The sequence below is a fragment of the Triticum aestivum genome, chromosome 7D (genome assembly GCF_018294505.1).
Source record: "Triticum aestivum cultivar Chinese Spring chromosome 7D, IWGSC CS RefSeq v2.1, whole genome shotgun sequence".
NCBI classification, from domain to species: domain Eukaryota; kingdom Viridiplantae; phylum Streptophyta; class Magnoliopsida; order Poales; family Poaceae; genus Triticum; species Triticum aestivum.
This window is the reverse complement of record NC_057814.1, coordinates 32,283,941-32,303,914: the sequence shown is the minus strand read 5'-3', so window position 1 is coordinate 32,303,914 and position 19,974 is coordinate 32,283,941. Positions and strand designations below refer to the sequence as shown.

The following is a 19,974-nucleotide window of genomic DNA, read 5'->3' as shown; positions in this document are numbered from 1 at the left end:
ATGCGCCATGGCTTTCAACATTCAAAATTCGTACTGAGTAAATGCAGTTCATGGGTTGTAGTAAAACTGTGCGCTGTGGGCGAGGATGAGATTTTGGGGGGCGGCCGCGGGGGTTAAAATATAGAACGCGTGACGGACTGCCGTTGTCGTTACAGCTGTCCGTTGACGCCGTCGGCTCAGGCACGTACAGAATAACATCTGAGCCGTTGAACAGAATTCAGCTCCGTCTGGTACAAACGGCCACCTGCGCATTTATACTGCAGCCAAAGGCCCGTTTCTTTTGGACGACCAGCAACACCAATACGCGAACGAATACGTGCCTTGGCTCAGATCCACATGCTCAACCGACGGGATAGATTTCAGGAGCATCTGAACCTGGGCACCGAAACGAATATTTCATGGAGTAGTATTTATCCGTCTCGAAATAAGTGTAAGTTAAGACATTTATTTTGGGACAGAGAAAGTACAATCTTGGACCAATAATAGGAATGAAGGTCATAACAAGCATGATATGCTACTCCCTGATGGACCATAAACATCCATGGGAGCATATCCAACAATCATAAGGGCAAGTACAATAAGGTGGCTAGGTGGGCTGGAAGACTTTAAATAATATATTTTTGCTTAATTGATAGAGAGAGAAGAAAACCTGGCTACAAACTAACAGCCGGCTGCAACATGTGCTCCTAGAGACTTTATGAGAGAGGGATGTGGGGCATGTATCAATAAAAAAAGTAGTTATTTACATCTAAATATTGTACTCGCCGTTTATAAGTTTGTCTATAGATAACATTGCAACACCATATGGCCAGCAGCTGGCTGTACTATTAACCATACTCTCATGCCACAAGAGCCCACCTGTGCAATGATAGAGACAAAACTTCACCCCAAAATAGACATGATAATTAACAACCTAAGATCGTTCTCCAGCTCCAATATATACAGCGATGCATATAGTCGGACCAACCAAGTGGTCTCAGCGAGTTTAAGGGAGAACGTACGCTCTTAAATTCACATGAATTCGCCCATTTTAGGGGCAGCAGATCTGGCACCAACAACAAATGGATGAGCATGGTAGGAGTAGGTTAGCAGTAAGTAGCACCGCCTGGTGTGTGTGCAGCAGCTCCGTTCCGTTTTTGTGCACGACATCAACCAGAATAGCCTCGCTCTGACCGGCGCCTTCCAGGAAGGGAAATTCGATTAAACCGTGCATCCAGCCAAAACTTCTCTCTTTTTTTTTATAAGGGCATCCAGCCAAAACTTTTGAATAAAAAAGGGGAGCGCCTGTACTGTACGTCAGGCATCTGAAAAGAAGTTTTGCATCGCTCACATTGATCCTATCCAGTGGCTAAAAACATAACACACAGAGAGAAATCTACTGCGTCGTGCTACAGGGAATGTCCCGTGCTGTCTTCTTGGGCCCATCGAACTAGGCCCCTTTAATGTTCTCCCCTCCCATGAGGGGTTTTTAGAAGGCTTCAAGGGATACTCTTCCCGGGTTAGGGAATGTCCCGTGCTGTCTTCTTGGGCACATCGAACTAGGCTCCTTTAGTCCTTGCACATCGATCCCTATGAGCATACAAATGATATTCGAGTGAAACTTTGGTTTTCGTGTGATATTCCCTTTGCTTCGAGATACTTCACAAAACCCGGGATGCGTCAGTGTCCTCCTAAGTCATCACATGCTCACTAGAACGATATCCTTTTGTTCTTTTTTCTTGTTATCGTGTTCTGGCATTACCGTGACAAAGTCACCTGTGTCTGGCTAGACGATGATGGATGTCGTCACACCGAGAGGGCCCTAAGAATATCTCTCCATCATCGGAGGAGAAAATCCCTCTCTTGATCTATCTACTCCCTTGTCAAACTTTTCGATGAACCCGTAAGTTGTCGTTATGATCACCGTGTTACGGGTGACGTTCGAGCCACCCCAAAGCCCACCGTATGTTAAGAAGTGACTATGATACTCTCATGGTATAAGGAGCAAAATCACACGTTAACATTTCGTTATTATTACAATTGATTACAGATGATATTAACTCAATTTATACAGACAAGTTGGGTCGATTCATTATGATCGTTCTTCCAACGTCATAATCTCTATGTTGTTTTAGAATCATCGTTACACTTAACGATATCCTAAGATCCGGAAAACATGATTACCAACAACAGTTGAGGTAGTCCTAGAGGCAAGACTAATAACCTTTTATTTAACTGTTTGTCATTCCACACGTGCATATGAGTTTTCCACTGAGTCGCATATTCCAGGATCATAGCAGTTATAACATAGGATATAAACTCTTTAATTATGAATATGAAAATATAATAATACAAATATTATTGCCTCTAGGGCATATCTCCATCACGTCTCGGCGCGACCGCTCCCGGCCCGTCCTCGTCTCTATCCTCATCTTCTTCGACTACTTCCCCTGCATCGACTTCATGGCAGACAACGAAGTAGCCAAGAAGGCCGCAGAAGACGTCGAGGCTGCTGCCGCCGCTGCTGCATTGGCCTTGCTAACCGGAGGGTATGATTTGTTCATCCCTTATCTGCTCGTTTATGTGGTAGCCGTGTAAGCTATTTTCATAGATGTTTTGGTTATCGGTATGAGTTGCATATACTGCGATTGCCATGTTTATTATCTACTCGTGCATTAGATTAATCGAAAGAGCTAATATTTCCAGCATAGAATCTCTAAAAGGCTTACATTTAGGAATGAAGGGAGTAGTTCCCATCATATTTCGGGTCAAAATTTGACTTTATATTTGACTAGCAAAATATAAATAAATGTCACTGAAAATTATATTGTTGGATTCATATTTGAATGTAGTTTTCAATGATATTATTTTTGCTACGTATAATTAACATATATTTTAAATCACGATCAAAATATGACTCAGAATAGGACTAGTAAATTAGTACAGAGGTAGTAACAAGTAAACATGGTAAAAAAGCCAGTCGCGCGGATATACATTGCCAATGTGACGAGTAAAAATGAAAATACATACAAAATCTCTACCCATTCTTTTAGGGAGAATCCCCTACCTTTGTGTCATGTTCATGTCAAGTCGCCTGCAATAGGTCACCGGCCACAAGTTCTCCACGCATCACTGGTTGTGCGTGGCCCGGTCGCCGGTCTTCAATGCAGAGTTATTTCACTCAATGAAGGAGAGCGACGTCGCCGCCGGCGTGGTCGGCATAGGTGACATGGAGGCGTAGGTGTTCAAGGCCTTGCTCAGCTACATGTACACCAACTCGTTGCCGGAGATGGCAAAGAAGGAGGAGGACGCCATGTACCGGCATTTCCTTGTGGCGGCAGACAGGTATAACATGGAGAGGCTCAAGTTGATGTGCAAAGACAAGTTGTGCAAGAGAATCGATGCAAGCACTGTGGCCAACGTGTTAGCATTGGCTGAGCTACACCACTGCCGTGATCTCAAGGGTGCGTGCTTCGAATTTCTCATCACTCCTCAAAATCTAAGCGGGGCCATGGCCACTGACGGCTTCGAGCATCTGAGCAAAAGCTGCCCTTGTGTTGTCAAGGGGCTGATTACCCTGTGCTCCGCATCCTAGGCCAGTGATACTGATTGATGGGCTCCTATGTCTGGAGGGGGTGCCTAAAGACACTTCTGATTGTTGCGAAGTCCTGGATGCCGGATGTTGTTATTCAATCATTTAATTTGCTGCTTCGTGGTTGTGATCTAAGATTCTGCAATGCGCGCTGATTATGCAATATCTAGTGAAAATGTTGTCGGTTAAACTCTAGTGTTGTCTGGCTTTCGCCCAGTAGTGTAATATCTAGTGACAATGTTTTTATTTCATCTATTTTATGTTGCTTACGACATGTGCCACATGGTATCTAGTGACAATGTTTTTGTTTAAACTCTAGTGTTATTGGGTTTTTGGACGTAGTGTTTGTGCCGATGCAGGAAAAAGTATATATGAGCTACACTCAAATGATGTTTACAATGTTTGCACGAGGGTGTGGGAACACGGGCGTGTTGAAAGAAAGGGGGTATTTCACACACATTCTCTTGAGAGCCTTCTGTAGTGCTATATGTATATCACTAAAGTGATGACTATAATAGTATGGCTTAGTGATGACTATAATAGTATGGCTTAGTGATGACTATAATAGTATGGCTTTTGACTAATTCCCATTAAAGATTTCAAACAAAAACGATATCAAACAAATAATGACAGACAGATAGAAGTTCATATAAAATACTGAAACTATAAATAAAAATATGATAGCGTTCAGCGCATCGTGGATCACACATTGCAACAATCTCGAATAGCTGAGAGGTTGGCACTGTGAGTTTGTACATGATAGGAAAAAGATGGGTATGGGCGCTCTTGAGAAATTGAGCAAGCCATGAAATGCATTTTTTTACAGTGAAGCACAAGAAACATATCAGAACTGCATACTCTAAGGTACTTACAATGTTTCATCTCAGCTCCTCCCGCTCTGCCTATTCATGGCCATCTGATGCACACTACAAGAAATCACGGTGTTGGATCAAGTTCATGGAGTGACGTTACATTCATTTTGACATTACCCCTCCTTTGACTATCACACGACCCGCCAAATACTGGCCCACGACACAAAAGTCAACCATGCCAGCCAAACATAAAAAAAATTAATACCAAGGGTGAAAATGTAACGAAGCCCCATGGTCTTTGTTTCAAAATCTTGTGGCAATGCTTGTTAAGGAGTTGGACCGATGCTTGACCCTCACGCCACTACGCCATACTAACTCCTCTACCTCTGGCGGGTAGTGCTCAGGGTTTGGGGGCAGCTTTCTTTTCGGGGGGTTTCAGCCACCATTTTTTCATATATATTTTTTGGGTTTCTCTTGGAAGCAGTTTTTTACTTGGTTTTCAGTGTTTTAAGTTGAGTTATTCATTTTTATTTTTAAATTACTTTTAGGTTCCTTTTCCATTTTATTAATGTTTTTAAACAAGTGATTTTTTTAAATTTTCAAGGGCATCTTTTTATAAAATGTTTGAACAAGTTTTAAAATTATCCAAACATTTATAAGTTCATGAATACTTTTATATCATCTGTACATATTTTATAGAAGTGCACTAATCTTTTTAGATACAGTAAAATTCTCTAGAATATGCATCAATTTTATAAAAATGTGTGGACACATATAAAATTGAATTGACATTTTTTATACTTGTGAAAGTTTTTAAAATTAAAATATTTTTTTAAAAAATATGTTAAGACTTTTTAAGTAACATGGATAGTTGTATAAATATGTGAACACGTTTTTTAAAGACACAGAAAATTTTAAAGTATTCATGAACATTTGGTTCAAATGGTTGGAAACTTCTCTAAAATTACTTGTACATTCTCCTGAAATGCTTCACACTTTTGAAATTACGTGGACTTTTCATTTATAACTTTTAACTCCGGTTGCATTAAATTTGTAAAATAAGTTTTTACAAAATATACAAATGTGTAGACCATTTCGAAATAATTATAAAGGTGGGAAAATGAAAAGGAACTTTGCTAAAAGGCCTGAAGCTGTGAGCTTTCTTTGAACGATATGTCACTGCAAAGGATACTACACAAAGCGTACAAATGGTGCACTCCAGCGCTATCGCCGACACAACTCATTAGCATTCCTTTTTGTGCTTCTTTACTAGTTTTCTTCCCTTTTTCCTTTCTACGATTTTTCAATTTTTTTTCTTCGTTTCAATTTTCATCATTTTCACATAAGAATATTATTTAAAAGTTGATGACTTTTTTATTTTTATAAAATTATAAATATTTATTGTAAATTTAATGAACCTTCTACTCAAGTTTGTGAACATTTATAAATTTCACAAACATTTTCTAAAAATTATAGACATTTCAAGATCCGTTTACATTTTTTAAATGGTTTAAAAATCATGATTTTATTTTGTAATCCGTGAATTTATCTTAAATGACCGAACATTTTTTAAGTCGTGAAAAGATTGTAAAATTACAGCAACAATTTTTTTAATCTACCAAAGGCAATTGATCATCCTGGTTTTGTGGGAATTATGGATAGAACGAAACCAATGCATTTTCAGAGGAAAGAGAGCCAAGGTAGAAGATGTGTTGGTCATATTTGACTAGTATTTATTGATCTCTATCTTAACAAACCATTAGGCAACCAATAGTTACTATATAAACATGGGAAGGTCCTATTCATTTACTCTATCCTTATACCCCTCTGGCGCATCTTCGGTAGTGGGCCGGCCCATGTAGTGTTTCTTTTTGCACCAGTTTTGGGAAGTGTCTAGATGCTTACGATCCTGCTTTCTTTTCTTTATCTGTGGTTTCTCCTTTTTTTTTTACTTGGTTTTTCATTATCCATTTTTGTCCATTTTCTAAACCTTCCTAAGAATCATGAATATTTTTAAATATTGTGACCATTTTTACAACTCCGCAATCATTTTTTAAAATTCTCAACTTTTTAAATATTCAAGATTTTTTAATTCACAAACATATTTAAAATTTGTGTTTTTTCAAATTCATGAAATTTTAAAAAATCCACAAACATTTTTTTTCAAAATGAAGATAGTTTTTAAATCTGCAAACAATTTTGTAATGTATGATTTTTTTTCAATTTATCAAAACGGAGTGCTGGTGTTACAATTTTCTAATGCAAGTAATTGAACAGTGCGTGAGGTAAATAATTCGATACGTGAGGTCCGCTCCAAATTTCAACTCATTTGGACATCTGAGCAGCTCTCGGCAAAAAAGACAAACCGGGTCAGAACAGTGCGTGAACAGTAAACTTTTTTACAAACTCCAATTTGTCTGTTTTGCCGAGAGCTGCTCAGATCTCCAAATAAGTTTAAATTTGGAGTGTACCTCACGCATCAAATTATCTACCACACAAAAAAAAGTTGAAATTTTTAGTATTTGTTTTTTTTCTGGGTGCGGGTGCAGATGAACCCCGGAGGAGAAACTCCGCGTGCGGAAATCGTAAACAGTATATGCTTCTAACACTGGCAGCACGGCCTTCGAACAGGGAGCTCCTATACAGTGCTGTAGGTGCCCGTTAACGATCCGGCGCCTGCGGCGCTGCTAGCACGGACCGGCCCATTAGCGTGCTACCCCAAGTTTTTTTTAAATTTTTTTACGAAAGAACATATGGAATGAAGAAAGGTTTGCAGATTTAAAGAAAAAAAGTTCAGCCATTTGAAAAAATACGTTCACATCTTTATAAAAGGTTTATAAATTTTTAAAAAGTTTATCAATTTGAAAAAAAGTTCATTCAAATTGAAAAAATGTTCATCCAATTTAGCAAAAGTTCATTAAATTTGAAAAAAGTTCATAGAAATTGAAAAAAAATTCAGAAAAAGTTCATGGAACTGAAAAGAAGTTCATTAATCAAAAAAAATTCATCCATTTTCAAGATAAATATTCATTAAGTTTCGCAAAAAGTTCATCAATATTCAAAAAAGTTCATCAATCTCAAAAAAGTTCACAGAATTTTCAAAAAAAATAATCTTCGACCGGCGCCTAGATGGGCCGGCCCATTTACAGACGCCACGCGCGCCAGTTAACAAAATGCACGTTAACTGGCGCCTGTGGCGCCAAATAGGAAAATATAGCTCCCGGCGCAACAGCTGCGCCCAGCATGAAGGGCTTTCCATCATCATTCCTTTCCTCTCCCTCGTTTCCTTCTTGGCCCACCAGAGCAGAAAGCCCATATAGCCCCAACTCTCATCCAAACTGCCTCTTTTCTTCTTGCTCAGCCTCGGACGCAATGGCCGCCGTTGGTCTTCTCGGCGTGCGTCCAGCTCCGGCGACCGGCCGCCTTGAGAGGCAGGCGAGGGCTTCACCTGACGCGGTTAGCTGGGGCTGGCGTGCCCGCGCGCGCCCCCTTCGGTCCGTTCCGCCGCCCGGGCGAGCGGGGAGGGGCGGGGCAAGGGCGGCGAGGCCCTTGCGCGCCGCGATGGGCGGCGGCGACCTGTACGCCCTCGACTTCGACGGCGTCTTCTGCGACAGCTGCGGCGAGAGCTCCCTCTCCGCCGTCAAGGTCCGCTCCTAACTCCGTCTCCGCCGTGTTTCTTGCGTTGAATAAGTACAGTAGATGTGGTTGACCCGGTGCGCTGTGGCAGGCCGCCAAGGTGAGGTGGCCGTGGGCGTTTGAGCAGGTCGACGCCGCCATGGAAGAGTGGATAGTGGAGCAGATGCACACCGTAAGCCTCTTTTGTTCCTCACCCTGAACTGTATTTGCTGCTGCCTGTGTACAGTATGTCAGTATGGATATTCCATCCGGCCAGATTGTTTCTTGACATGGTTTCCAACTACCAAATTAGCTCATAATAGCATGTCAAAATCTCCATTTAGAAATGCTGTGGTTTTGCAAAACTGAATTTATGGAGATGTGGGGACTAGTAAATCTCCCCCTAAGTAGATTCTATGTTGCAGAGCAAATTTTGCAGCTTACTGTAGCTGTTTTATCACAAGAATGTGACAAAAAAGAACAGTAATATGAATAGCTAGCACTTGCCCCCAAATGTGATGGATAATTGAGGTTAGTGTGTTGGAACAGTATGCAATGTGCAGCTTGCTCGTGTTGCTGGTTTTGTGACGTCTTTTGGTGCCCTGTCCTGAACTACTCAGCCCCTTAGTTCAACTTAGCTTATTGTTGCCTCGGGCTCTCAAATTCAACCCAGAATCTACTTCCCCTGATGCTCCTCGCCAATCATCACCATCCATCCATCCTTAGTAGTGAAATCACCACTGCACATCTGCGAGCCGCCATAGTTATTCAGAAGCTTTGCAGCAACTTCGGTGCAGTTCTCTGCTCCTCAAGGTGCAGATACAGATCCGGGACTGGGTTAAATTTAGGTGCATTTTTTTGGTAATTAAGAGCCCTGGCATTGAGGGACAATGTCGGTATCTAAACAAATTTTAAGGTTGTTGTAAGCAGGTGGTCACTTGAGAGTTGAGAGGATGATGGTACAGAATAATGGTGTCAAACCTTCCTTGCTTAGTTTCTCCAGAACACATGAAACATGATTTTTTGACCAAGCAAACAAAGTGAATATTGCCCCCTTCATTCATATATCCACTATATGAAGTTATCCCATATATACTACTACAAATGTATTGTTACGTACTTGTTTGCCCACATTTGCCTAAACATATGAGCAGTCCACATGCTACAAATATCTTGTACTACTGTGGATAGTAGAACACCAGTGATAATTAACCTTTTCTTTTTCTCAAATAAGGGTTTTAATGAATGGTGCTATGAATAAATTGAGCTGCTCATCCTCATGAACCTTAATACGACCATGTTCTCATATTGGTTCCATGACGAGTAACATAGTATCCCTCTTATAATTTTACTGTTATAGTTCATTACTTAGGATGTTTTGTTCCATTTCAGCTTCGTCCAGTGATAGAAACAGGATATGAGAACCTGTTGCTTGTAAGGTTGCTTGTTGAGATCCAGATACCCTCTGCTCGAAAGTCATCAGTAAGTTCTGTAGTGCTTCATCTGTATTGTATTCATGACCAAATAACATCAGTCCTATCAAAGGCGGTAAAAGAATAGGCAAATGATGTTAGGCTTCTAGCTTGATCGAATTTTTATATTAAGGTGATATTTGCAAGGTTGCAGATGGGCTTAGCATCCAAGAAATATTGGACAACTGGTCAAAACTGTTGCCCACTCTCATGGACGAGTGGCAAGAAGATAGGGAATCTCTTGTAGATCTCTTTGGCCGTGTAAGGGATGACTGGCTTGAAAATGATTTGTCTGGCTGGATAGGTGCTAACAGGTGACTGATCTATGGAATAATTGGTGTATATTTTCTTGCTGGTCTGACCAATATACTCGGAGAAATGGAGTTGCATTTAACTAAACATTTTGTTTTTTCACTATTGACGGTTGGTGTTTTATCCTCAGTTGAGAGGTATACTTCAAAACTTTCCAAAACACTCTCAGGCCCATGCCCACATGGATGCAATACAGATCGTGCATTTCTATTCCCTATTTCTCTTAGACAGAGATGCAAAGATAGTTTAAGAAATAGTAGCAGAAGACTCATTGCATCTAAGTGGGACTAACTTGTAAATGACTTTCTAATTTGTGTTACTCGATGTGATATGTTGATTAGTGGTTTTCAAATACGTTGGAAAGAATATTGATCATTAATAGTTCTTGATTATTGGCTCCACGTCTGCACCCTAGCCCTTTATGTGCATGTGTGTCTCCATGAGAACATATGTGCTTTGTTGTGTGTTAATATTGCTTGTGTCTATGATTCTGTCTTACAATTTAAGTTGATTTTATTGCTCCACGTAAAAGTTTTGTTTCACTTGACAAATCAGAATTCTGTATGTCACTTCCGAGCGGGCAGTATCTGCACTTTTCCCACTCTCTTTTCAGTTTTATAGCTAGTACACGTCCGAAAAAGTTGAAATGGCGTGGTGTCTCTGAAGTGTCTCATGTTCATTATACATATCCAACAAAGGACATTGTGCAACTCATGGACAAACCAATGTGTGGCTGCAGGTTTTATCCTGGGACGGCTGATGCATTAAAGCTTTCAAGCTCTGAACTTTACATAGTCACAACAAAACAGGTCTATCTCCTACATTTTTCTTCTGTGCAACCTAACTTATCATGATCTTCTATATCATAGGGTTTCAGTTTCTGTTTTATGAACAACCAAGCATTTTGTTTCAACAAATGGTTGTAACAACCATCTTTAGGCTTTATCATTTTGTTGATGTTTTTTATAGTGATGATTTAGCTTTTAGTTAATTCACAGCTGCCCTGTAGGTAACGCAGAATGCTGATCTTCTATTGATCACTTTTTTATTGTCTTTCAGAGTAGATTTACTGGAGCACTACTTAAAGAATTGGCTGGAGTAGATTTTCCCTCTGAAAGGATATATGGCCTTGGCACTGGGTTAGTAGGGCCCTTTCTTGCCGTTCCTTCACTTATCAAGGATTTTCTTACTGACTCCGATTTCATTATTCAGTCCGAAGGTAAAAGTTCTCCAGCAGTTGCAGGAAATGCCACAGCACCAAGGTCTTACACTTCAGTAAGTCCATCATTTGTATGATTGAATTTAATACCATATACTGCATTGGAAAGTTAACATGGATCAAAAGTTAGCTCATCTGAATCATTGTTTGATATGCAAATTATGCAATGGATAATAGTACCTTCATTCAAACTCAAGAAAATCAAGGAGTGACAATTGTGTCTATTTTTTTTTCCTTTGTTGCACCTTAACAGTTTCGTCGAGGACCGACTAGCAACTCTGAAGAACGTGATAAAAGAACCAGCGCTGGACAAATGGAACCTCTACCTGGGTAAGTCATGGTGCTAGCTAAACCCGGTGGTTGATTGATTGCTCGCCTTTATGTGGCTGATGATGTTGAGGGATGCTGTTTGGGCAGTGAAATGGGGATACAACACGCAAGAAGAGAGGGAAGAAGCAGGGGCCATATCGAGGATCCAGCTCATCGATCTCCCAGATTTCAGTAAGCAGCTGAAATAAGTAACTGGCAGACCTAGATGCAGCCTTCGAAACTTTGTTTTTGTTGGACGCGCTCGTAAACAGCAACGGATTTACTTGACTTTTATTTATTATTGTTTGCATATTTGTGAAGTGGTTTATTTCGTCAGTTCTCCTAGAGACTGACTTTACCAAGATTTTTTACGAACTTACATACTACCCTTTGGTTTGCTGCTGTGCTAAAAAAAGAGAGCAGCACCTTGCTGCCCGCAGATCCTGTACTTAAACTTTATACAAACTTCAGACAGAACCTTTACTACAAGCCAAACGCAAACGCAAGCAGCGCCCCTGCTAGAGCATGATGGCATTCTAGAAATAAGGACTTGCAAGGTTAGGGCATCTCTAGCAGACCCCCTAAAAACACATTTAAAGGGCTCTTTAAACTGTTTTTATGGAGCGAAACTGGGCCCAAAAGAACAGACACCGTATTACAAACTGTATCCGGAACGATACAACAAGCAATCGTCCTGCTCCAGCCGCGCTCCCTTCGGCCGCGCCGCGCCGCGGCCGCCACCAGCCCCGCCCGTCTAGCCCTGCCCGTCCGTGCCCGCCGAAGCTGCACTCTGCCCCGGCCATGCCTGCCCTTGTTGCCCCTCCCCTGCCGCGGCCGCGCCTCTCTCACCCTTCTCCGGCGCCGCCCCGCCAGCGGCCTGCTCCACCCTGCCCGTGGCCGGCCTCGCCTTGGCGGTGATGGTCGAGCCGGCAACAATTTGGACAGGCACCGACAAATTCCGGCGTGTGGCGACCTTTGTCGATGTGCGGCAACGGATTCTGGCGAGTTTCAGGTTGATTCCGGCCAGTTTCGCGGCGGCGCACCTGCTCGGACAAGATTTGACCTTTTACGGGTTGAAACAGTATACTACCTTCCAACCTGTACAAATAAGGTTCTCGCGGATGGATTCTCGATGCCCCTTAAAAATTTTAAGGCGACTACTAGGCGTCATCCGGATGCAGAAAAGGCAAAACAACATCTGCCTTCTGAACCATACGATTTGGACGCCTTAGTCGTTCGATGCAAGTCAACGCAACGTAATCTACAATCTTATTTTCTTCTCATTGCAGAGCACCGCACACACATCCTCGCCCTGCATAGCAAGCTTCGGTGGCATGGCAGAACGCCGGCAGCACCAGTTCGCGACAACTCCGGTGGCCTCACAGCACCGGTTCGCCGCACGGCGAAGCCGTCGCAGCATCGCCGGAGCAGACCTAGCCGTCGTCGTAGCATCACCGGAGAAACCCCGAGCCGCTGTCGCAGCATCAACGGAGCAGCCCCAATCATCGTCGCAGCAACGTCGTCCCGGCCGAGTTGCACGGCGGCGCCTTCGCAGCATCTACGTGCGGCACACCGACATCCTTGGCTCCTCGCCACACCACCTTCAGCGACACCGCCCATCGCAGCACTGCTCGTAGCAGCTCCAGCGGCCTTGCAACAGTGGTTGCATCATCACCGGCAGCCTCCGGCGAAGATAGGCACCTCTCACAGATCCGCAGCCCCTACAAGCATCGTCGGTCGGCGCCCCTCGCAGCAGCGGCTCGCAACAACGCCACCGTTGTAGCAACTCCGGTGGACTCGGAGCAAGGCCGTCGAGCGTCGAAGCACCTGGGCCGCCGTCGCAGTAGCGGTCGCCCCGTCTCTTGGTCATGCAAATAAATATCAGTAGTTCCATTCTCACAATGCCTTGGGTGAAACGCGGGAAGATGACTAGTGCCTCAAGAACATGATGGTAAGAGCATCTCCAGCCGCGCCCTCAACAGGTGTCCCAGGCGATTTTTCCGCGCCGGCGCCCAAAAATCGGTCCAGTCGTGTCCTTAGGAGCCTGTTTTTCACCAGTTTGGGCCGAAACTAGCGCTGGCGGACCCAGGCCGAACCCGACGCGCTGGGGGGCGCCGGAGCGAGCGATTTTGGCACGAACAAACTGTGGGCCTGCCGAGTCAGCGACACTCGCCTCGTTGTCCTCACAACGCCTCGCTTTCCCGCGGGGAATCAATGCCAAGGCTGCCGTCGGTCAGCCTTCTATTGATTCCTCATGGGCGGGGCGGCGACCCCCCCCCTCCCGCCACGCATACACATGACGCCCGGCTATAAAAGCACGCCTCCCCCTCGCCTCTGGCCACACCCGCCCACAGCCGCCGCCGAGCTCTGCCTCTCTCCCCGCGCGCAGCCGCCGCCAACGTTCCTCCCTTCTCTCCTCAAGCCTGCTCTCTCTTCCCTGCCGTGACGATGGGCGGGCGATTCCCCAGCGATGGGGTGGCGGCCAACGGCTTCGGCCGCCACTCGCTGCACGAGTGGGAAGCATACCTGCTCTTCGAGGCCAACATCCCGGCGCTTCACGACATGCGCGCAGGGCCGTGGGGGTGGAGGCTCAGCGCCGGTGGCGTCCCCTTTCCCCCGGTGCCCGACGTCGATGTGTGCCCCGACTACTTCAACACCGAGGTCGATCGCGTGCGGGCGTCGCTGACGGACGAGCAGCGGGCCCTCCCGCAGTACGCCGCCGACAACCACAAGGCGTGGGCGGCGTACTTCCAGCACCGGTAGGCGCGGCGGCTCGCCTCCACCAACGCGGCGCCGGTGGTGCGGGGCACCAAGAACAGCGAGGGGCGCCGCCTGTGGTGGGGCGCCCCCGGCCGCTCGCTTCACGAAGTTCTCCGGCACCTCGAGGGCGGCAAAGACCCGCCCTTGACATACCCTACCGCCCTGGCCCGGAGCGGCGGCCAGTGGATGCCGAGGATGACGGCGTCCTCTTCTTCCTCCTCCTCCCGCTCCTCCTCCTCCGGGTCGCCGGCGCTGCTCAGCGTGAAGGCCGAGCCCGCCGAGACGCCGCTCGGCCGGCGCACACGCAGCGCCGGCATCGTCATCAATGATGGCGGGCGCGCCTCCTCCTCGGCTCCTCCGCGCTTCGTCAGGCCGAAGATGGAGCCGCGGCTCGCCGCCGTCAAGACGGAGCCAGGACTCGCCGCGGTGAAGACGGAACCGGGGCTCTCCAACGAGGCGGCCTTGAAGTGGGCGCGTGAAGCCTGGGAGCGGACGGAGCTAGAGCGCCAGTGCCTCGCCCTGGAGCAGTTTGCCGCTCGTCGCCGCGGCCGCGACGAGGGAGGCGTTGTCGTTCTCGACGACGACGCGCCGCCACCGGTCCGCCAGGGCGACCCCGGGCAGGGGTCCAGCAGGGGCGAACGCGTCAAGGAGGAGAAGGACGACGACGAGGACAACGGCGATGGCGGCGACGGCGGCGACTTCGCCGCGCTCAGCGCGTTCTTCCTATAGACTAGGCCTTTATTTTTTAAGTTTGCTATGTAAAAAACTCTTTAAGTCGCCGAAGTTTATGCCCGTTTGCCGAAATTTAACCGAATGTCTTTGAAAAAATAATTAAAAAGCCTTCTGGGGCGACCCTGGGGCCGGCGGCTGGGAACCAGATCGGCCCCAAGCTGATTTTTTCGCCAGGTCGCCCCCAGGCGGCGATTTTTCGAGCCCCCTGAGGGGCCAACGGCCGGAGATGCTCTAAGGACCTGGTGAGGCAGGTCCGTGAAATGGCCTATGACTTTTAGGACTGCATCGAGTTCGTTGTCCACCTGGACAACAGGGCAAGGTCGTGGCTCCGGTTGATCCCATCCTTCATGATGGCGCCACCGCTGCTGGACCAGGCGGTGGCCGACTTGGAGGAGCTCAAGGTCAGGGCAGAGGAGCTGAGCAAGTACTACACGCGCTATAGCCGCATCGCCGACACCGAATCCAAGCTCGTCATGATGCAACAACAGCAAGCCTCCGGCGCGCCCGACCGCACAATGACAGTCAACCTGCTCATTGAAGCGAGAAGCACGACGAAGAAGCACCCGGGCTACAGTGATCTCACCCGGTTGATCACCGCGAGGCAGGACTCCGCCGGCTACGCTGTCCTTCGTCGTCGCAGTCGCGCGAGAGAGAAAGGGGATTTTTTGGGGAACGAGAGAGAGGGTGGCGGCTAGGGGGGAATTTCGGGAGATGGTGGGGAGGGACGGCCCCGCCTGAAGCTAGGGTTTCATAATGGTCCGGGCTCAGGACTCATTTTCCAACCTGAACTGTAGGCCATCCTCATGCATATATATTTCTCAAAAACAAAATGATCCATGATGTATACCACAAAAGTGTGAAGTTTGATCGATAATAAAGCGTATCTGGTTTGCCTAAAAAAACTCGCGCCTAGGGTTGTGTGTGTTTACATATCAATTTCCCCTTTTGATTTAGGGTTATCGACCTCTAGCCAACGATTGGCGTTAGAGATCTATCCTTCCTCCATCTTGATGTCCTATTCAGGAGGTGGAAGAATGAGCTGAAAACGTTTGTCGACAAAGAAGAGACACTAGAATTCATCGGCCGGTATGAGAAGATCAGAGATCACTGGCCCGCATTTGTGGCCCACAAGACATCGGAAAAGAGTAAGAAGATGTCAGCGACAAACAAGAAGAATGCTGCGAAAAAGAAGCTTCACCATCGCACGGGGTCAGGTGGCTACCTCAAAGCCCGGCCTAAGTGGGCCAAGGCTGAGAATGATCTGCTTGATAAAGGGATCGAACTAGAGACAATGAACTGGCCAGACCGTTGCCGGACTTGGTTCTTCGGGGCTGGCGGAAAATTGGACCCTGTATCAGGGAGGTGCGTTTGGACGGACGAGCTTTTGAGAATACCAGTCAACAGGCTTCAGCACTATATCGATGCAGCGCAGCCAGGGACGTTCGTTCCAGACAAAGAAAACGACGAGCTCACAATGGCCCTCGGGAATCCTGAGCACCCTGGACGGACACGAGGCACGCCAGGCTCTGTTCCGTGGAAGGCTGGTTTTCCGGACGCAGGCGGTTACAAAAGTCAGGAGAGGAGGAAAAAAGTGGAGCAGACCCAAATTCAGAAGCTGCACGAAAGGGTTCCAGCGCTAGAGGAACGAGACGGCAATCGACGTGCCGAAACTACCCCCGAAGCTACCCCGCCATCTCAGCGGAGAAGCAGCGTGGCTTCCACTGAGCTGCTTCAGCCGGAGCATGTCTTGACGGCTCCTGCTCTACTTGGGCCGATTCAAGGGTGCTCCTCGCACGATCGACTGTACCTTGGTAGTCTTCTGGGAAGGCTAGGGTTTGGAGGTCTCACTTGTTTGTGGTCGATACCAGGGCTCCAAGTTTGGTTTCTACGCAAGAAGGCGAGTAGTGATCAGTGATCTACATCACGGACTGCAGGTCAAGGGGACCTTGATGCCGTGATGATGGAGCTGGGATTGACTGGGAAAGATCTGGATGATGTGGTGTTCAATCTGGATAAGGCGCCGCCGTAAGAGACCTGTCGGTTGTTCATTGTTCGGGTTCATACGGATCATCCTTCTAAAGCTACTAGTTCTTCAAGAATATGCGGGCTACATGGGCTTGTGAAAGAACATGCGGTGGCCCCATGTTTGGTTTTGGTAATTGATGACAATCTCTATGGACTAATGGTTGCCTTGAGTTATATTTGAAGGATTTGTCCATAGGCATTTCTTGAAGTTCATGTGTTGGTTTCAAGGAGTTTATGTGGTGACCAAGGTGTTATTAAGGAATTATCCAAAGATTGGTCATGTGAGAGTTGAGCTTATTGCAAGCATGTCTTGGAGAAGAAGATTGTGTGATCATTCATGTATATCTTCAAGACATCATCCAAATGAAGAGAGTTGAAAAGATTCATGGTTGATCAACACTAAGTCAAGAGTGAATCAACTTGATCAACTCACAAAGCGTAGAAGATGTACCGAGAGGGATCAAGCGATCCCATGGTGTGGTAAGCATTGTCAATTACGCTTTGTGTACTAACCCATGATCTTTGTGAGAGTTCTTTGTGGGGTTAGGTTGCGGTGTGCAAGTTCAAGTGAAGCATCATGAAGAGATCAAATGCTTGAAGCTTGCCATCCATTGTGGTGACAATGGACTTGTGAAGATGTTGCGGTGTGCAAGTTCAAGTGAAGCATCATGAAGAGATCAAATGCTTGAAGCTTGCCGTCCATTGTGGTGACAATGGACTTGTGAAGATGTGCGGAAGAGTGGCTCACCCATAGTGGAGCATGGGGGAGCAATCAACTAGTCTTCATCGAGCCAACGCAACCAAGAAAGGTGGTCCAACTTGAGGGAGTCAAGATCGTCATCATCTAGCTCAAGTGGACCATGTGCAAGGCAAAGGTTTGCTCTTGATAGGTTTTCTATTTTATCGGTCTCATGATGGTAGTTGGGAGACCGGGTTATAGGATCGATTGTCGTACTATCAAGGGGGGCTCTCGATGAGTAGCTTGATCGTATCGTTCATTGAGAGCTCAAACCATTGCATCCTTGCATCATCTTTATTGGTTCTTGTTTGGTTCTTCTCTTTGTGAGTTTTGGAGCTTATGATCATCTTGATGACAAGCTCGAGTTCATCGAAAACGGAGTTCACTCGCATCTTCTATGATGTTTTCGATGTTGGAGGTTATGCCGGTTCTTCTCGGTTGGAGGTTTCACTCCTCTATTTGTTGGCATACCTCCCCTGCCTCTTCTTACTATAACCAGTCGCTGTTTTGATGCTACTCGTCTCCCTCTATCCAACAAGCTTGAGTTTGCTCAATTCGGAGCTCATATGCAGAAGTTATGGCAGTTTTGGTTTCCTTGCGGTAGTACCGCGGGCCAGAGCGGTAGTACCGCTTGAGTGCTACAAGCGGTAGTACCGCGGGCCGGAGCGGTAGTACCGCTTGAGTGCTACAAGCGGTAGTACCGCTCCCGAGCGGTAGTACCGCTGGTAGCCCCCAGCCGTAGTACCGCTGCGGTCTCGTGCTAGTACCGCCTCGATTCGAGGGGTCTGTTTTCGTGTCGGGTTTTACGGTACTAGCGCGGCAGTGGGGGCCGTAGTACCGCTCGTTTGCGGTAGTACCGCCCTGCCACCGCGGTAGTACCGCTCTAGGCCCAGCGGCAGTACCGCGAGGGGGAGCGGTAGTACCGCTTTCTGCGGGGCTGAAGTGGGGTAACGGTTGGATTGTTCCCCCCACTATATAAGGAAGCCTTCTTCCCCAATGGACCTTATCCGTTGAGCTCGTGTCCTTCCCCCATTGTTGACCTTCTTCGAGCTTGCTAACTCTCAATCCCTCCATGGATTCTTGCTAGTTTTTAAGGGAAAAGAGAGAGGAGATCTAGATCCACATTTCCACCAATCACTTTCTCCTCTTTGTGAGGGGAACCCCTTGGATCTAGATCTTGGAGTTCTTGGTGTTCTCCTTCTTGTTCTTCCTCTTTTTTTCCTCCCTAGCATTAGTTGCTTCGGTGGGATTTGAGAGAGAAGGACTTGGGCACTCCGTGTGCCCGTGCCATTGCATTTGGTGCATCGGTTTGAGTTCTCCACGGTGATACGTGGAAGTTACAAGTTGAGAAGCTTATTACTCTTGGGTGCTTGGTACCCTTGAGCTTGTTCCTCTTGGGTGCTTGGGCGCCCTAGACGGCTGGTGGTGTTCGGAGCTCAAACATTGTGGTGTAAAGCTCCGGGCAAGCGTCGGGGTCTCCAATTAGGTTGTGGAGATCGCCCCGAGCAATTTGACGGGTACCGGTGACCGCCACCAAGGGTTGCCAAAGTGTACGGGTTCGGTGACCGCCCCCAAGGGTTGCCATTTGTACGGGTTCGGTGACCGCCCTCAAGGGTCCCTTAGTGGAATCACGGCATCTTGCATTGTGCGAGGGCGTGAGGAGATTACGGTGGCCCTAGTGGCTTCTTGGGGAGCATTGTGCCTCCACACCGCTCCAAACGGAGATTAGCATCCGCAAGGGTGTGAACTTTGGGATACATCGTCGTTTCCGCGTGCCTCGGTTATCTCTTACCCGAACCCTTTACTTATGCACTTTACTTTGTGATAGCCATATTGTTTCTTGTCATATATTTTGCTATCACTTAGTTGTTTATCTTGCTTAGCATAAGTTGTTGGTGCACATAGGTGAGCCTAGTTGTTGTAGGTTTTGTGCTTGTCAAATTAACCGCTAGGTTTATTCCGCCTTTGTTCAAGCCTAAACCGTAATTATTTTAAAGCGCCTATTCACCCCCCCTCTAGGCGACATCCACGATCTTTCAGCTTGGCCAGAGACATGAAGATCAAGACTCTCTTTGCAATCTAGCACAGATGTACACAATAGTTGCACACCAAACATCATGGAGTTGAGGGTAAAACCTTTTTAAGTTACATAATTGAACATAAAAGGTTGCACGATATATATTAGATATAGATGCACAGTTGCCCTATTGTAGTTGCACACAAAACAATTTTCTCCTTTTTTCACTTGGAGTGCATAAAATACACCTAAAGACAAGTTGCATTTATGCAAGATTTGTAGAAATTGCTTCCCAGAGAGATCCCCTGGTGAGATCGAAGTATTTGGACAATGATGCTTTGTTGACCAAAAGATGTATATGATCACGTATAAGGTGGGTTACCTCCCACCG

The 19,974-nt window shown here is 46.4% G+C and overlaps 1 protein-coding gene across 1 annotated transcript; it reads left to right on the top strand.

The window, feature by feature from the left end:
* The first annotated feature begins 7,719 nt into the window (after positions 1-7,719).
* On the top strand, positions 7,720-11,691 carry LOC123168527 (uncharacterized). The gene is made up of 9 exons (XM_044586409.1): positions 7,720-8,028; positions 8,111-8,191; positions 9,391-9,480; positions 9,618-9,784; positions 10,522-10,591; positions 10,842-10,921; positions 10,995-11,057; positions 11,255-11,331; positions 11,419-11,691. The coding sequence occupies exons 1-9, from the start codon at positions 7,756-7,758 to the stop codon at positions 11,517-11,519; spliced, it is 1,002 nt and encodes a 333-aa protein (XP_044442344.1). The 5' UTR covers positions 7,720-7,755; the 3' UTR covers positions 11,520-11,691.
* The last annotated feature ends 8,283 nt before the right edge of the window (positions 11,692-19,974 follow it).